Here is a 19,989-nt window from a genome sequence, read left to right on the forward strand (position 1 = left end):
CAGTCTCAGGTAGAGAGCATTGTATGCTATCTGGGGATTCTGAACTATGCACCTTCCTAATTTCTTAAATCGTTGCAGGTATGTCTGAGGTATCCATGTGTGTTGCATGATATTTAATACACAGCACTGACCTGGAGAAGTCCCCTGAGTTTTGCATGTTGTGCAGTAGTTCTCTCCGTTCTTGGTAAAATATATTTGTAACTGTGTATTTTTTCCCTTCCCCCAACAGCTGGCTTACCTCTTGGTGTTCTAAACTTGGCAAAAATAAAGCCTTATCAGAGAGGCTTTTTCTGTAGTGATGACACCATCAAGTATCCATTCCATGACAGTACCGTCACATCCACTGTCCTCTACACAGTGGGGTTCACCTTGCCCATTTGCTCTGTAAGTAGCTTAATATCTGGGCAGCTGTGTGTGGGAAAAGCCTTGTGTATGTTGAGAGTTTCTCTTTGTGACCAAGTCTTCAAGGAAAAAGTCTAACCAAATGTCAGCAAGAAACCAACATCTATGTAAATTATGTTTGAAATAATTGGTCGCCTGTCTACAGTTTGTTGCCATGAATTTATTGAAATCTCCAGATGATAACTTTGCATTTGTATAAAGTTGTATAAATGACTTTGTCTTAACCCCAAATTAGTTGAAGGTACTGTTAAAATAGAACTGAGAGGGGAAATATAATAGACACAGGTGGGGCCTTGCAAGACCCATGGGGAAGGGCAATCCTGTCTTACCCTCTTGCTGCCTGTTGTCCCCTTTCCTGCTTCCCTTCTCTGCTCTCTCCTTCTCTGCCCACACATGGCTGCTTTTGCTCTCTTCTTTCTAATACTTCCAGTTGCAGTTTTCCCTCCTTTGTCCCTTCCCATCTCTGCATTACTTGCTGTTCCAGTCTAAAAGCTTCCTGTCCTGCTGGGGTTGCTAGACAACTCCATAATGGTGACAGTGATATTGTGAGGTTTTGTGAGCTCTTGGTATGCATTTTCCATTTGAGGGGGATTTAAAACCCGCTAATTAAAAAAAACCTGTTTGGGTTTTTCCCAGCAAACATAGGGATTCTCCCGGGTCTACAGAAACCCTTCCGCTGTCTGTACCTGGCCCTTTGTGCAGAGTTTTTGATCCGCATACTAGAGGTCAGGTTCAGAATTAGATATAAGATATATAAATTAAACCCGTTCATTACTACAGGCTTGCTCTCAGAACACATGGGAAATTCTTCTGAGTTTGCACTATGGCGAGACCATGATAAAAATATGAAATGCCTGAATGCCATTGATGCATAGTTGAACAAGTTGTAGCTTGGATAATGTGATCATACTGGGTGTTGCTTGGCTTATTTCATCCCCCCCCCCAGCTAAGATTCTTTTTGCTCTTCATTAACTGGCCCTAGCAGAAAAAAAAGAAGGCAGCAAGAACAGGATTCTTTTCTTCCTTCAATATTACTTGCCTGTGTCAGGTTTGATGCAGTCTTATTTGAATCAGAGTTAATCGGTGAGCAGGTTAGTCTCAGAGCTGTAAATTTTGGATTAGATTTTGGGCCCCTTCTTCCTATACAACTGAAGCAAAAGTGTTTAAATACGCATTTATGTCTCATTGATTTCTGTGGAGCGGAGCACCCTTTTATCTGAAATTGGTGGGAATGAAGTCTGTCTTTACAATTGTTTATTTTCACAAAATGGCATAACTTCAGTTTAGCAGTTTCTAACAGCTGACGAGGTGGTACATTTGCTCCTAGATGTACATATCCCTGACTGTGTGTAGGGGGTTGAATGCTTCAGCACTCAATATAAAAACTCACAGTAGACAAAACTAGATGTTAGGAAGATGCTTTCTTGCCTAACTTCCCTCCTTCTTTGGCTAGGTTTGTATATGAGAAGAATACTTCTATGGGGAAGCATTCAACCATGTGATTTTACCCACTTGCAGTCTGGAAGGGGCTTTACCAACTAAGTTGGTAAAGCCAGCGTGGTGTAATGTTTGAGAGCGGTGGTTAGGGTGGTAGACTCTAATCTGGAGAACCGGGTTTGATTTCCCACTCCTCCACATGAGCGGTGAACTCTAATCTGGTAAACCGGGTTGTTTTCCCCACTCCTACACATGAAGCCAGCTGGGTTAATGTAAGTGTAAGATGTGCATCATGGTCCTATGGTGTTTATTTGAACATGCCCTACTGAATTCTGTAGTGTTATCCCACAAATAAATGTGCATAAAATGGCAGCTGTAGGAATTATTAGAGACTTTTTGATCTGAAAAGCTAGTTTATTTTTTTACTTGATTACAGCCTATTAGGTTATTACCCACCCTGAGCCCAGCCTTGGCAGGGAATGAAGGTGGGCTTTGCATTAAAAAATAAATAAAAAAAATTGTCATGATATACTAGGCTGCATTTATGGAAATAGTTCATTTAAAAGGCCTTGTGGATCCTGCAATTCAGTGAAATTCTCTAGCACAGCACTTTTGCGATCTTGTTTTTAAAATAAAACTAGTGTTTATATTGAAATGTTTTTAGCCTTTGAACAAAGCCAAATTACATTCATTCCATTATAGTAAGCTGCTCGTTGGAAGTAATATTTCATTTTCAGCCTGCATTGCCCAAAGTTAGTAGTTCTCATATGTTTGCTCTTCGCTTCACAAACAGCATTAGAGTGTTAATACTCCAGATCTTGGTAAAAGCAAACAGGAATATTTACTCTTAGGAAGCACATACAAGCCTAACACTTAATGCCCACCTAATTATGTCAGCTATGAAACCGTTTGGGTGGAGAAGAGTCATTTGCTTTTTGAACTCCTATGAAGCAAAGTGCTTGGATTTTAGATATACATTAATATAGATTCAAAGCATATTTTACCACCACTATTATGTCAATTTCAATACCTTTATTGGCATACTATCAAGCAGTCGATCAAATGAAACCAACCCTCTAAACATCATTTAACCTCCACCTCTTAACAATTTCATCAAAAAATTTAGCCACAGATTGAATAGTCTCAGAATCTCAGGAGGATAACAACAATTTGATCTTACTATCATCAGCTTGATCTACATGATTTGAGAGAAAGGGATCTAAAAGGACAGCACAAATTTCACAATAAAATGGACAATACAAGAGCATATGGTTGATTGTTGATTCAAACAGTCTGAAATGAATAGGGTTGCCAACTTCCAGGAGGACCCTGGAGGTCTCTTGGAATTCAAACTGATCCCCAGACTACAGAGATCAATTCCCCTGAGAAAATGACTGCTTTGGAGGGTGGATTCTGTGGCAGTATACCCCACTGAGGTCTGCCCACCCCAAACATCACCCTCCCCAGGTTCCACCCCCAAATCTCCAGGAATTTCGCAACCTGGAGTTGGTAACCTTAGAAATGAGTGAAAAAAGGAGGTGGGGTGGAGTCTTCCTAGAAAGTATGGGTTTTCTAGGACTTCAGGGCAATACACCCTGAAAAACAATGAGAGGATTTAACATTGGCTGACGTGATCGTAAAAGAAAGAGAAAATAGCGTAAGCCTTCTGGGCTGACTGCTGTGTAAACAGGGAAAAAATGCTTTCCAAAGGTAAGTGTACCACTTCAAAGACAACTCCAGTTGTACTAAAATGTGGATTCTGGGGCACAGATACCTTTTATCTGAAGGAGCATCCTCCACCCCCTTTTCTTCCCTTGCTCCAAAAAATAAAGTGATGTCAATAGAGAGCCAGGGTGGTGTAGTGGTTAAGATCAGTGGATGCTAACCTGGAGAGCCAAGTTTGATTCTTTGCTCCTCCACATGAGCTCTAATTTGGTGAACTCTAATCTGGTGAACTGGGTTGGTTTCCCCACTCCTTCACATTCCCCACTCCTCTACATGAAGCTAGTTGGGTGACCTTGGGCTAGTCACAATTCTCTTTGAGTTCTCTCAGCCTCTCCTGCCTCACAAGGTGTCTGTTGTGGGGAGGGGAAGGGAAGGTGATTGCAAGCCGGTTTGATTCTTCCTTAAGTGGTAGAGAAAGTCGGCATATAAAAACCAATTATTTTTCTTCTTCTAGATTGGGGCTCTTAACTGCTACACTACGCTGGCCCCTAGCTCTTCATGTAGCTTCTCAGAAGTCATTCAACGAGGCTTGCTCTTAGCAAGTGTGTATTTATATTGCGGGTTGTTAGGATTTGGGGGAGGGGGAGAAATTTACGAAGGCTGTGAACCCCCTGTCCTGGATAAGACTAGAAAGCAACGGGGATCATAAACTAAAATTAGCCTTTGTTTTAATCCAGGAATTAGCGCCCTGCTGACTGAGCCAGTAGTGGTGGCCTGCCTTTTTATTCCGCCGGCTTTGATGTGGCCATTGCCAGAGGCTTCTGACAGGTATCCCTGATTGTGAGCAGCTAGGAGAGGTCTAGGTCAGTGATGGCGAACCTTTTAGAGACCGAGTGCCCAAACTGCAACCCAAAACCCACTTATTTATCACCAAGTGCCAATACGGCAATTTAACCTGAATACTGAGGTTTTAGTTTAGAAAAAACAACTCATACATTCACATATTTTGCATTAAAAGAAAAACACAATAACGGAGCTTTCAATTATACAAACAACTTTTTATTGAAAGGTAAAAGTTTGCCTTTGGCATGCATCTCTCCAGGACTCATCCTCTGCTCAGCCACCGGACATTATTGTACATAAGTAAACAATTATACTGTGCCTGAACCTCTTCAAGAAGTGCTTGAAACAATTCAGAGTACGAGCCATGATGTAATTCACCATTTTTGTGACATCTTTGAGGACATCGTCAAATTTTTGGAACAATTAATGTGATTTTTGCTGTTGTGTGCATGCTGATAATTTGTCCACCCTTGGCTCATACTTTGTAAGTTTGAGAGCAACACATGCAGCACTCAGATCATCTGTTAGCCTGCTTCTGGTGTCAGATTTGATATAATTCAAAGCTGAAAACAGCTGCTCACAAGCATAAGATGATCCAAACAAAATAAGGAAAGCAATCCCAAGTGCTTTCATTGACTTAAAATTATTTGGCAGAGAATTCCACACTTTAAGGATTTCATTTTCAGAACTAACTGTGCTGTCCTTTGGCATCCCTTCTATCTTCTCAAGTGTTTCAGGCAGGTCATAGAATTTATTTTTCCAGACAGAGCTTTCTTGAAATTCTATTAGCTCCATTTCCAGATTTTCTAAATCTAACCAGTGTGGGCAGGAAAGATCAAGTTCTTCAAATTTGGCTTTATCTGGAAAAGTAAGAAAACACAGGGTTGTCTCCATCTTACGGAACTGTAAAAATCTGTTACTAAAATTCACCTTTGCAGCTGCTACAATGATGGAAAATTCCTTGTAGATTTCCTGATGGCTTGTAGGATTGTCTGCAAATGTTGTAGAATTTTCTAAATGCTTTTTTAGACGGGCGGGGCCCCAGACAAACTGAAGACGGGCGGGGGCCCTGACAAACAGCTGAGTTGCCCCGCAGCTCAGCTGAGAGGGGGTGGCGTGGCAAGGTGCTCGGCCACAGCCTCCCGGTCCAAACTGAAGACAGGCGGGGGCCCTGACAAACAGCTCAGCTGCCCTGCAGCTCAGCTGAGAGGGGGGCGTGGCAAGGTGCTCGCCACAGCCTCCCGGTCCAAACTGAAGACGGGCGGGGCGTCCCAACAAACAGCTGCGGCCGCAGCTCAGCTGAGAGGGAGGGGCTTGCCCCGGTGCAAGGAGAGGGAGGGTACCAGCGCAGGCTTGGGGAGCATGGGCTTGGGGAGAAGGAGCACCGCCCTCAGTGCTCTCACCACGGCAACACCAGACGCAACAGGTCTGTGCGTGCCCACAGAGAGGGCTTGATGTGCCAGCTGCGGCACGCGTGCCATGGGTTCGCCAACACGGGTCTAGGTGGTTGTTCAGTCAATACCGGGAAGCTCCGGTCTGTTTTTGTTTTTAGCCTGCATTGCGTATGAAAACACCCATTGAAAAAAGGCAGGCACAAAGGCAGAGAAATGGATCAGTGAGTTCCCTGGGGCTGCTCCTCTTTTCACTATTGTACAGTACAAAAGGAGTCATTTGGCCACTATTCATTAAGTGTTTGAGCAGCTGAAAGCAACGTTTTAAAGTTCAGGAGGACAAAGTATTGGACTTCATGCTGTGAGCCAGTATAACTTGATGTTGTCTTGACCAGTCAGTTTAAACACAGTGGGGCGCGCCATGCACCCTTCTTCAGCTTGAACTAACCTTTGTAGTCTGAAATGTACAATTGTGAGGAATAAATAAATGTTAATGTTGCTCCTATATCTACACAGCTGAATGAGTAACATGGGTCGTTCAATTTTCTGTCACGTTTACCCCCTAGTGTGTTCTATAAACAGGAAAGGCTTTTTGAAATACATTTCTGGGTATGTGCTGCTTTCCATACAGGTTTTAACATTTTGCTTTTTGCTATATTTACCTTCCTGTATTATCAGTCTAAGTTCTGTGCTGTGATGTCTGCTTTCAGGAATAGCACAATCAAGATGCTTACTATTTTAGGACCCGTTTTAATTTATGAACTCTTATTCCTGTATATAAAGCTTTAAAAAAAACCCACCTGAACGTACATTGCACAAAACTCCCTTGTACAGCCGTTTCCTGAGGAATCTGGGCAGTGCATTTAGAACCTGTTTCAGGGCTGTGCCAGGGTGTAAACATTACTGCAAGTGGAAATGGGAGCTAGTTTAATGGGAGGAGAAGCAGGTTCTGTGGGAGTGGTGGAAGCAGGATGCAAATAGAACACTGACCTCTCTTCTGTCTTGAGTTTGTGCCATCCCCATACTCTAATTTTTTTTTTACTACTTGTGTTTTCCGCCCCTGCTACTCCATTCTCATAACAAAGTGGGGGTCTGTGGCAGCCAGCAGATAGAATAATGGATTGGAAAGATCAGATTTCAGATTCGTACAGATTCCTAAGTAGAATTATACTCTTCAAAGTCCATTGATGTCAAATCTGTTTAGGATTGTACTTCTCATAAACTGTATCCTTACTGACTCCTATAGCATCTATCTTGGTGGTCTCTTTCCTTTCCCCTCCTCTGTTAATTTAATGATATATAATATATATAGAATAGATATAGAAAAATCAATATACAGAAAAAGTCAAATCTCATACTGTTATCATTACATCTGGACTACAGGCAAAAGTGTAGCAGACAATAATATTCTTTGCAATACACAATAAACACAACTCAGTGTATTAATGATAGCAATAATAGTTTAACAATGATCATTCCATTAATCTTAAAACAAATCATGAGTATCAAATCAAATTCAAATACCTTTATTGGCATAGTATCCTATATGATGCTTAATTAAACATGGTTTTAAGATTATTATAAATAATAATTACATTATTATAAATTCAAATACAGCATATAATAGATAAAACCACTTGCAATAATATTAATTATTATATTTTTCTATACTCTCCCCCCCCTTTTCTAACCCATTTCACTATGCATACATAAGGTGATTTTCTTTCCCATCCTCTCTTCCCTCTGCCTCCCCTCCACCGAACTCGTGGATTGGGAATTAAACCAATACATTGTTTTATGGAATTAAGGCAATATATTACTTTTTTAGGTGTGTGTCTGAATATATGCTAAGTGTGTATCTAAAAATGTGAAGTGTGAATGCAATAAATAACTGTTTGCAACAGTGTGTTTTATATACGTATGTTCAGGGAGTCTGGACTGGCTGCAGTTCCACATTAACAGGCAAGCCTGGGGTTGTTCGTAAAGTAATGTGTGAAATGGTTCCTTATGGTAACAGTAATACTGTTTAAAGGATCTTAAAGTGAGGCCTGAAAAACTTAAAGTAGTGGGCTTACGTGGGGGGGGGGGTGGAATCTTGAAGAGATTCTTAGATAACCAGTATGGCTAGAAGAACAGCATGGTCCAATTGCTAGTATTTGGGTTTGGATGTGGAAGACTTAGGTTCAACCTCCTACGCACCTTATACTTTCAGGCAAGCCACTCTCTCAGCCAAGCCCACGTCATAGGACTGTTTATGAAACTGAAACACTAGGCTGAGCTCCTTTTTATATGAAAGGCAGAATGCAAATACATTAAATAACAGTGTTGGTTTTCCTGTCAAAACATATCTTTATTAAGGAATGGAAACTTATGCAAGCAGGCATTAGCCTGCAGATGCAACAGGACATTGATGCATGGATAGGAAATTAGTTTTAAAGAGGCTGGGAAATAAGGCCTTAATGCTAGAGAAAGTAGTCCAGTAGTGCTAGAGAATTATTGCCCTTCAGTCTTCATTGCATACATGGTAATTTCTGAATTAAGTAACTTACTTCGGTTGCTGTGGGCACCCCCCCCCCAAGGCTTTATCAAACATGGATTCAGAATTTGACATCCTGAGAATCTAACTTTAAAAAGTTAAAGATGGGTTTGAAATGTGGGAGCAAATTCTGGTGACGTTTTGAGACCTGAGTGGTGGTGGGGAGGCACAATAGGCTATTCGGTGGTCAGATGGTGGGACTTCACATTTCATAGCAATGTTCCTACACGTGACTACTAGTAGTAGAACACATTTTGTGCTGCATACTCTCTGACCCCCACCCTATACCACAGAAAAGCACTGGAAAATAAGGGTTACGACTACAGTCCAGTAATCATGAAATTATATCTAGGCATAGAGTGATCTCAGAAGCTCAGCAGGGTCAGCCCTGGTTAGTATTTGGACGGGAGACCACCAAGGAATACCAGGGTTGCTGTGTAGAGGAAGGCACTGGCAAACCACCTCTGTTAGTCTCTTGCCATGAAAACCCCCCAAAAGGGGTTGCCATAAGTCCGCTGCGACTTGACAGCACTTTACACACCCGCATAGAGTGATACCCAAACATTGTTGCAACGCCTTCTCTCTGTTGCATCGCAAGCTGCTTTTGAGTATGCAAAGCAGTTTGCGGTGTGGAAGGGCTGTGGGTGTTTTGCATTTGTCAGGAATGTCCGAAGACAAAGATGTACACTGTTGAGAGATCCAGAACTTGCTTGCCACACACTCCTTCCACCCATCAATCATATGTTAACCCTACCCATACTGGGAGGTCGTTTAGCTGTGTGCTGTGCACACACCTCACATTTTTGGCTGCTGCGGTCAAGGCAGTGTACCTCTGTGTTGATGTCGTGTCATGCATGAGGAAGAGAGAGAAAGGGATACAGTGATGGTGGCATTTGCTATCTCTTCTGCAAAAGGGCTTCCCAAATCATAGCCGTTGGGAATAATTAATTAATCATTTTTTTATGCTGTCTAGTTCTGTTGTCTCCCATTGGAGAACCAATGTGGTGTAGTGGTTAAGAGTGGCAGACTCTAATCTCGAGAACCAGGTTTGATTCCCCACTCCTCCACATGCAGCCTGCTGGGTGACCTTGGGCTAGTCACAGTTCTCTCAGAACTCTCTCAGCCACACCTACCTCACAAGGTGCCTGCTGTTGGGAGGGGAAGGGAGCTTGATTGTAAGCCGTTTTGAGACTTTTTAAGGAAGAGAAAAAGCGGGGTATAAAAACCTACTCTTCCATTTCCAAACCAGTGTCTCTGTTACTTGGACCAAGAGAATCTATGTTTAAAGCACCAGTGTGTGAAATATTTTGTACCAAGTTGGGATGCTTTAAGTGGGAATTTAGAACTGATAATGTTCACTTTTCCCAAAAAACAGATTAAAAAGAAAGTGTAAACTGGCCTTGAGAAGTTGAGAAGCAAATGTACTTTTTGTTAAGTACAAAAGAACTTGATGAAGAATTGCCCAAATTGTGAACCAAAATTAAGAGGAAAGATAAACAGAAAAAATTGCAGGAGGTTCTTTGATTGGCATACCCCATAAGATCATCCAAATACAGGGAAGCTCTTTACGTTAAAGAGCCAGGGCCTATATGCTGCGGACTGCATAGAAACTGATTTCCAACAAGAAGACTTCCTGAGAGCTTCTTTTCTTTTTTGTAAAGTAATTTTCTAGTTTTCAATTGGTGGACAGTGTTTACAGAAGCCAGCCATGCTGACTAGACTATATTTTGTTCATTCCGCCTGCACTGTTACACTTCGATATTTTAATGCCAAACTAGATTGTTGCTTACCTTATACAGTACATTTGTTCTTCCTTCCTTTCTTTCTAAAAAAACTTTACGTAAAGTTGCCACTTTAATTACCTTTGAAAAGTATTTCATCCTTTGTTATAACTTTAGAATTCTTTCCAGAAATAGGTTGGAAATATATATATGCACAAATGACTGTGTGAGCTTACGTGCTGGTCTCAACTGGATGTAGTAAAAATGCAGACTACTTCAAGCTTTGGAAAATGGCTACCTAGTTCTGACAGATGTTTGGAATGTAAAGTCACAATTCTGATGAGGTGGCTGTCACGTAGGGCCTATGGATTGGAGGAAGGGGAGGCAAGATTAATGTCTGATGCTTTACAAAACAAGCAGTGACCAAGTTTTCCCAGGTTCTTCTGTGTGGTTTCTGGTCCCTTTCTCTTCCTGCTTTTGTGGTGCACGTGTGATTGTGTGGAATGGAGTGGAGTCTTATGTCTCAGAGTAGCAGAGGTTGCCTTGTATGTGTAGCACAAAGCTGGTTTGGTTGAAAGTGATAAGCGGATATAGAGGACAACTAGAGATGTCATAAATATGCATTTTAAGGAAATGATTTGCGCAAATGGAACATTCAGCACAGTTGTGGGAGCGAAAAGAAATCCTGAAAGCTTTTCTTGTTTCCTTTGAATCTTACTCAGCTGAAAATTCTAAGCATGTCCTGAACCAGCATTTATAGAAAAGAAGTGGAAGTGTTCTAATTTTCTGCTTGTGTTCTCTGCGCTCTTGCTTATTGCTGTGAATGGAAGGTGCTTGGGGGGGATGAAGCTTTTTTGTATACCTTGTGTAATATAATTATCTTATTCTTTTTGCTAGCTGGCTTGCCTTTCGCAATTCTGACTGCAAGGCATACTCCCTACACACGAGGAGTGTTCTGTAGTGATGAATCCATCAAGTACCCTTACAAAGAGGACACCATTTCATATCAATTATTAGCAGGAATAATTGTTCCTTTGGATATAATTGTTGTAAGTTTACACATCATTTTCCTCCATTGCATTGCGTTTTAGACATTGTCGTATTTTGTTGGTTGTCGGATGGCAATGGAAAGTATTTTTTCTGTCAGGAGAAAGAAGCCATGAACCTTGGAGAAGGCAACATTTAAGCAATGAAAATAATATTTCTGCTGCATGAGGAATAAGTGCCTTATGAGAAGGGTTCCATACATTTTTAAAACACTGAAGCACAATATGTCCTAGCTTTTAAAAAAGATTGCTAATTTGCACTCCATTCTAAAAGCTGGTCATGATACTGGTCATGATGCATACTGGTCATGAAATACTGGTCATGATGCATACCTATTCTCTGCAGGATCAGAGGAGCATGCCTATTATCTTGGGTGCTGTGGAACTCAGGCAGGATGGTGCTGCTGCAGTCATCTTGTTTGCGGACTTCCTAGAGGCACCTGGTTGGCCACTGTGTGAGCAGACTGCTGGACTTGATTGGCCTTGGTCTGATCCAGCAGGGCTTTTCTTATGTTCTTATGTTCTTAAAAGCTCATGGTAGCTAATGCTTGATTTTAAAGTAGACATTTTAAATCCTGCAGGTTTAGAATCTAGGTAGGAAAACCAAAACATTGAATCAACTAAATGTCAAATCCATTGCCTACTTTAACAGTAGCCTTCAACAGCCAGCCTAAATAGAAAGATCTTGCAGTATTTTTTTTTTTTTAAAGGACAGTGCTGGTGAATTTCTGGGTGGGGGGAAAGCTCTAAAATTGAAGGGCATTCACTAATAAAGCATGGTGAAGCAAGTTACAGCAATCCAGCCTTGAGGTCATAGAAACATTGAGATTACTAACAGGTCTGAATCCAATTGAAAATGATTATGGCCTCTGACCAGAAATATTCCTTGACTGGGCTGAAGTCTGGAATTCCCCTTTGCAGAGAGGAATCCAGCCTAAAGTTCTAAGCTGCGCTGCTACTTTACGTTGCCACTGAGGTTCTAAATATTTAACTTGTGTCAATTTTACTGAAATCTGGAAGACAGATATTGATTCTTGAAAAAATCAGAAGGTGTTCAGTGATAATACAGGATAGTTGCAATCTGGATAGTTTCTCTTTTTGATCTTACTGTTGGTTACCTGGCCTTGAGTGGAGGTGGTGGAAAGTGCCATCAAGTCACAGCTGACTTATCGTGACCTCATGGGGTTTTCGAGGCAAGAGATGAACAGAGGTGGGTAGTTTGCCATTGCTTACCTCTTCATGGTATTCCTTGATCTCCCATCCATGTACTGACCAGGGCCGGCTCTACTTAGCCTCCAAGATCAGACAAGATTGGGCTAGCCTAGGCCATCGTTGAGTACACATTGTGAACTGGGAAATCTGGAGCAGTTCCTGCTCTCTGTGTCCTGCCACAGCAAAGGCACATTTACCTGTCAGCTTATGCTGTGATTGCAGGATACTCAGAGCAATCCTAAACAGAGTTATATCCTTCTAAGATCACTGACTTCAATGGACTTAAAAGGGTGTAACTGTACTTTGGATTACATTGTCATCAGGTGCTGTTTGAGTTCACCTGGCCTCCAGGAGAGGATTTCAGGAGTGAGTTGTCAAATATGACCAGGGCCTACTGTTCATCATCTTTAAAATTAAAAGCACACTATAAGACACAGCATAAAAAAGGCTGATCAAGTGTAGTTTTAATTTTTGTTTGATAGACAAAAGAGCAACTGTACTGCTATATTCTGAGCAAGATGCAAGCAATGGAGAAGCAGTGCAAGAAGCCGATAGAATGTGGAGTTGTAGAAACTGAACATAAGGAAAGTCCTGCTGGATCAGACTAGTGGTCCATCTTATCCAACATCCTGGTCTGACATCCTTTTTTTTGCATAGCCAGCCTGTTGTCCTGGAGGGCCAACAAACAGAAGTCAATTTCTGATGTTGCCTACTGTCACTGGTATTCAGAGGTTTACTGCCTCTGAATGTTGAAGGTTCCCTTTAGTCACCATGACTATCTTTAGACCTGTCTTCCATGAATAAAAGTCCCTTTAAAACCATCTAGACATTACTGTTTCTACTGGCAGTGAATTCTACAGTTTAATTATTTATTGAGTAAATAAGTACTTTTTTCTTCTTCTTCTTCACCTAATGGCCATTAACTTTATTAGGTGCCCCCGAGTTCTGAGGTTGTGTGAGAGAGAGGAAAAAGTTGTCTCTATCCCTTTTCTCTATTCTGTGCATAATTTTATAAACCTCTCCTATTCTCCCCCACCCCAGTCGCCATTTTTTTCCTGAACTGGAAAGTCCTTGATTCTTTAGCTTTTCCTCATAGCAAATCTTCCCAACCCCCTTCATCACTTTGGTCACCCTTCTTCTGTACTCTTTCCAGCTCTGCAAAATCTTTTGAGGTACAACAACCAGCATTGTACACATTGTTTCAAATGAGGCCACACCACAGAGCTATATAAGGTCATCACAATGCTGGCGGTGTTCAGTCAATTTCTTAATAATCCCCACTCCTCTTGCTAGAACTGTTATTAATGCCTGGGTTACAAATAAGTTTCATATGCTTATAACAGATACAGCAGAAATTAACAAATTCGCATTATTGATTACTAAGATCTTGTGGGAAAGGAATAGTCAGTATCTCTAAGGTTCTTTTATTGTCTTACTTACTACCTCACCCTGTAATCTTTCAATATATGAAGTTATTTTCATGTTGGCTACCTTTCTGAATTGGCGTTATTCTAATCTTGTCTGGATTGAGTATCAAAAAAGCTTGATACAGTTGTTAGTATTTTTCTGGCATGGAAATTGTTAGGATTTGTGAGGCAAGAGATGCATAGTCTGTGTTATCGTCATCACATTGATGGTATTGGACTTTGTTCTTCCTATTTGTACATACTGAGCAACATTAAGGGACGCTCAGTCTTAAGTCTTTCAAGGACGAAGACCATCACAACAAGTAAATTAACTCCAATTTTGTAGGTCCAGTCGAAACCACACTTGCATGGTCTGTCATAGCAAGTGCTGCTTTTAAAGCCCAGCTTAGCTAGATTGGCCACCTGTCCTCCATTCAGTAGATTTAGTAACTTGGTGAGGGCTGGGCCTACTGCATAGAAAGGCCTGAATCCAGACTCCTTTTGGAGTCTTCATGTCACTGCTGAGGTATCATCACCAGAGGATTTCCAGTTTTTCATACCGAATGATTATCAAGCACTCCAGTGCTAAATGATTTCTTTAGAAGGAGTGGATCTTGCGACATGCTAGCACCCCTTCCTCAAAAAAGGGTAGAGTTACCAGCTCCCTCTTCGCCACCGGCGAGAGGTTTTTGGGGTGGAGCCTGAGGAGGACGGGGTTTGGGGAAGGGAGGTAATTCAATGCCATAGAGTCCAATGGCCAAAGCAGCCATTTTATCCTGGTGAACTGATCTCTATCGACTGGAGATCAGTTGTAATAGCGGGAGATCTCCTGCCACCACCTGGAGGTTGGCAACCCTAATAAAGGGGTATCAGTAAAGGTATCACTATCCTAGTACCTGTATGTAGTAAGCATACACATGCAGGTGGAACATGAGAATCTCTGCCTATCTTTAAGCTTCCTTATCTCCACTTGATTACCTTTGGCCCAATGCTGATGTGGTTTAGTGGCAGAGACTAGTGTTCAGTAAGGAACCAAAATGTTGAAAGACATCACTATTAGCAGTAGTTGGTGAGAAGCATGGAGTAATTCAAGCCTACTGAGCTCCATTTGATTGAGCTGTCAGCATCTGCAGAATAATAGATTGTTTGTGGTGATGACATCTGAGTAGGATGGCATCCACCCTGAAACTCACAATTTGGAAACCAAGTAACCAAACAAGTACAACCAAACGAAACCTTGTTCAAAGACAAAGCCTTATCTCCTCAGTTGTTTGTGAGAAATTTAGTGAGGTCATTGATTACCTGTGAGGAGACCTTTCTTCTAGCAAATTTGGATGAAAGATGCAGGATGACAATAAAACAAGCAAAGCTCCTAACCACCACCAGTTCTCCCCACTGGAACTAGAACTGCCTTGGGAGTGAAGCATCAACAGAGGGATGAGTTGCAGCTGGCTTAAAAACAGTTTTCCTTTATTCCTCCAGTTGTGTTTCAAAATGTTGTTATTTTGCCAGCACAACCCTAACCCTAACCCAAAAACCCACTGTTGTCCTCAACATGTATATTCAATGGAACTGACTCCCTAAGTAAACATTTTGAAAACTGCAGCTCATAGCTCTTGGGGCCGTTCCATACGGTTTCTCTACACTGAGTGCTTTCTCACAAACTCATGGGAATTCCCACAGACAAAGCATTATAGGGCTCCATTCAAATAAATTTTTATGAACTCTCTGCCAGATACCTCATTACCAGAAGCTCTCTATACCAGTGGACCACCTACTGTATTTGGAAGAGTAAATCTCCAAATTAGATGGCTTGTATATTGCAGGCAGGATAAAAGAAAGTAATGTGTATGTGTGTAAAGTGCCATCAAGTCGCAGCCAACTTATGGCGCCCCCTTATGGGGTTTTCAAGGCAAGAGGCTAACAGAGGTGGTTTGCCAGTGCCTTCCTCTGCATAGCATCCTGGTATTATTTGGTGGTCTCCTATCCAAATACTAACCGGGCCTGACCCTGCTTAGCTTCTGAGATCTGACGAGATTGGGCTATACCATGCTGCCTGCCCTCTAGAAGAAAGAAATAGCCTACACTATTTTGTCTTGTGGAATTCCAGGCCTTGAGACTGTGATATGGACAAAATTGGGCCTTCAGGATTATCTTGGTAATGTGTGCTGGGTCCATATAATGCTCCATGAAGGAAGTGTGTGGAGTTCCAGGTTTATTCATTATGGACTACACATTTTGAATGAAGAAAGTAGGGAGTGTGAGTTATACAGATGAGCTCAGGACAGAAATTGAGATTGTGGAATCTGAATTTTGTCAAGAGGCTTTTATGTTACTATCTGTGATTCAAAGACACCCCCCCCCCCAATGACTGAATGGCCTCGGGGGTTGCCAACTTTCCCTTTCCATTACAGCTTTTCATATGACATCAAAACTATTTTGGAGGGTCCCCTGATCTCTACAAGTGGTTTTTGTTGCAAGGGGCAACAACAGGAAATGGGAAGAACTGAAAAAGCTTCAATGGTTTGTGTGCTTGCCTTTTGAATGCTGGCTGTATTTTTTAAACCCTGAAGAATAGTTCATCAAGGGCTTTCAGACATTTAATGGACCGATATATGCCAGCTGCAAAATATGGGCTAATCAAAAAATGTGCATGTACTTTTCAGTGTTACCCTGTTTCCTACCTGATAATTCTTTATCAACAGATGTTCATTATGAAGCATAGCTTGATACTGATCAGGACTCTGTAACCTATTGGAAATCCAGTACAATTCCAGACATTGCTGAGTGGATTAACAAACTATTTGACTTTGCTTTGATGTCTAACACACTTGATGAAAATGAAAATATTAGACGATTTTAAGATAAAATGGCAGCCACTATATGATCATTATTCACATGCTTTAAACTCTTCTGTTCTTTAGTGTGTAAATATGAAGATTTTAAATTAGTTAGTATTAGAAACCTACAGTCTTAGTTTAATTGATGAAGAAATGTGTATGTATTATAGAATCTCGGACACAGTTATGGATATATCTTTTTTCACTTCCCCTTTCCCCCCTTTTTTTCTTCTTACAGTACCCTATCATGTAAAAACAAATTAAAACATTATACACACGCAAAAAAGATTTTTAAAGCACATTTTGAGAAATATATTTTTATCAAGTATGTGCTGCATTTCTTTAACGGCTTAATAATATTTACTCTGTGAATGAAAAAAATCTTCCACGTATAGTTCTCCTTAACTCAAAATGCCCACTCTTGCACTTCTGTATCTTTCCTTATGAACTGACTACACTTAAAATGAAGTCATTCTCTTGTTCAGATCTTGCATTGTCAACAGTAGGGAATGAACTAAGAGAAGAAATTAAAATAAGCTTTAGTTATGAATATGCAGCATCAAAAAGTATTTGTGCATATTTTGTTAAATTTCTAAAATGCAAACAAACCAAACAAAAAAACCCTAACCCTCCCATTCCTATCCCGCAGTTTCGAAGCCGTGTTTTCCCTTTGCTTCAGCATTTTACTTCCAGCATTTTTATTATTATTCCAGTAAAGCTTCACTTCTTCAAAGATGCTCTTTAAAAAAATAAATTCCATTTTGCTAAAATATGGGAGATTTCTGTATTTTAAAAACTGGCCTTTTAACATCTCTGGCAACTGTGTTCTTGTCTAGCCCTCTAACCTGGTTACTGACTTTTCGGAATCGTAACGTTCTTGGCAAAGAAACATTTTCTTCTGAGCAGCAGGTTAAGAATGAGTGTAAAGGATGTAGAACTGAAATGTGCTGCATATTGAGGGTGTTACTTCTGGGTCTTCTGTGAGTTGATGTGGGAACGGTGATTATTTCTGGAGAAAAGGTTAAGGTTCCCAGTACTTACGTTGCTAGTTCATTAAACCTTCACCTTGTAATCAGATGGGGAAAAGAACAGAGGTTCCTGTTTACTTCAGTGTGTTTTTTGGCACAGCCAGTTCAAACAGACGCTGAAATGGGTTTCCAGAAATTGTTTGCTGTTTATTATAACTTAATTTCCACATTGTTAATTGAAAACCAGATTTACGCCCTCAAAAGTTGCTTTAGCAGTGCAATCTGATATTCTACTTTTCCTCAGAGGACCCATGTGTGTTTCTTTAACTTGTCTCTTTCTGTGGTTTTTTTTTCTTTCTCCCCAGATAATCATAGGAGAAGCCCTTTCTGTGTATTACAACCATTTGCACTCCAACTCGTTTGTCCGAAACAACTATATCGCCACTATTTACAAAGCTATTGGGACATTCATTTTCGGCGCAGCTGTGAGCCAGTCTCTGACAGACATTGCCAAATACTCGATAGGCAGACTGAGACCTCACTTTGTGGCTATATGTAACCCAGATTGGCGACAGATCAACTGCAGTTCGGGTTACATTGAGAACTTTCACTGCCTTGGAGACAAAGTCAAGGTTAATGAGGGACGGTGAGTATGCCAACGCAACGTATTTGACTGTGACAGCTTTAATATTTTTCTGATTATACTTTCTGGAGAAAGTGAGAATTGTATTTTGATGCCACCAACTTGGGTAGACTTGATGTTCCTCAAAGCATGAACTGGGAGTTTTCCTCCATCAGCATGTAGAATGTATTGCACATATTGGAAAGAATGTTTATGTGAATACAGCCCCTTACTTTCCAGAATTATGTTAATTAAGATTAAATGATTGTTAGCTGCTGTAGTCTGCTTTCAGTCTACGTAGGGAACAGCAGGGAGCAGATTTTTTGCAACTGTCATTATCAGGCATTCCTTTGGTATACTCACATTTTCATGAACGGAAAGGCATAATTAGCATAAGGATTAATGCATTAAACTAGTCAACTCTAGGTTCCTTGTTCAAGTTACCTTTCCCCCCAAAGTAGAAAAGTTTATTTGCTGTTTTTCAATACTGCTTTTCCTTGTTGCCCAAAACGAGTACAATAAAACCAGCAAGTTAAAGCTGAGTGGTCACCTGACATATTAAAACATAAACACAGTTAAAACACCATTAAAACCAAGTCAGGAAAAGGCCGGTCTAAACAATACAGCATTCAACTCCGCCTAAATTGGATGAAAGGAGAGGCAACCCTTCAGTTGGCATTCACAAACATTCTTGCCCTGCCACTCACAGGTATTGCCTCCTTTAAGGAGGGAGAATAGATGAAACCTTGTTGTGAGGATCCAGTCCTGGCTCATACGGGGAAAGGTGGTCCAGCTATGAGGGACTTACGAGGGCTTTAAAGGTCAAAAACAGTACCATGAATTGGATCAGAAAGCAAACAGGTAGCTAGTGTAGTAGCATCATAAGGATTGTCTAACTGACATTCGGAACCAGTTAACAGCTTCCAGCTGGTCTTCAGGGGCAGCACCATGTAGACTGCATTACAATAATCCATTCTTGAGGTTACAGTAGGGTGGATCAGTTATGGCTGGGTTGGTTGGGTTGAAAAAGGGTTGAATTTTCTTGGCTAGATACAGGTGAAAGAAGATACTTAAAACAACACCCAACCTGCTTCTCCATGAATAGGGGTTTCTCCATGAATAGGGTGTCTCAATGAATAGGGGCATCTATTTATTATTTATTTATTAAAACATTTATATCCCTACGTTCCTCTTGGTTCAAGGTGGCTTGCAATAATAGTTAAAACATTCCCAGCTAAACCTGAAGATAAAATAATAAGCCCCAAACTTGCTACCCGTCGCCCCTTGAAAAGATGCCTGCTATTCAGACACCCTCAAAATCCCTGACACATGAACACACAAAGCTGACTTATACTGAATCAGACCCTTGTTTCATCAAACTCAGTATTGTCTACTCAGACTGGCAGCACCTCTCCAGGGTCTCGGGCTGCGGTCTTTCACATCACCTACTTGCCCTAGTCCCTTTAACTGGAGATGCCGGGGATTGAACCTGGGACTTTCTGCATGCCAAGCAGATGCTCTACCACTGAGCCAAAGAGGCAGGCCTTGAAACATCTCCTGAAAATCTCCAAGGAGGGCCCCCCTCACCTCTTTAGGTAGCCCACTCTTCAGAGCCAGAGCTGTGATAGAAAAGGCCCAGACGGGCCACCCTAAGTCGTATCATAGAATCATAGAGTTGGAAGGGACCACCAGGATCATCTAGTCCAACCCCCTGCACAATGCAGGAAATTCACAACTATCTCCCCCACACACCCCCAGTGACCCCTACTCCATGCCCACAAGATGGCCAAGATGCCCTCCCTCTCATGAACTGCCTAAGGTCATAGAATCAGCATTGCTGACAGATGACCATCTAGCTTCTGCTTAAAAACCTCCAGGGAAGGGCCACTTCCCACTTCCC

General features: G+C 41.3%; 1 protein-coding gene across 2 annotated transcripts in view; it reads left to right on the top strand.

Annotated features, from left to right (window-relative positions):
• The window catches only part of PLPP1 (phospholipid phosphatase 1), a 95,551-nt gene that overhangs the window by 29,466 nt on the left and 46,096 nt on the right, over positions 1–19,989 (top strand). The window contains exons 2-3 of one of the 2 annotated variants that reach the window (XM_056848328.1): positions 230–384; positions 17,833–18,113. In XM_056848328.1, coding sequence (XP_056704306.1) covers positions 230–384; positions 17,833–18,113 — 436 coding nt within the window. Of the gene's footprint in view, positions 1–229; positions 385–10,892; positions 11,045–17,832; positions 18,114–19,989 lie in introns of both variants that reach the window. The other variant, XM_056848329.1, reaches the window with a different exon arrangement.

The sequence above is a fragment of the Euleptes europaea genome, chromosome 4, assembly GCF_029931775.1.
Source record: "Euleptes europaea isolate rEulEur1 chromosome 4, rEulEur1.hap1, whole genome shotgun sequence".
NCBI classification, from domain to species: domain Eukaryota; kingdom Metazoa; phylum Chordata; class Lepidosauria; order Squamata; family Sphaerodactylidae; genus Euleptes; species Euleptes europaea.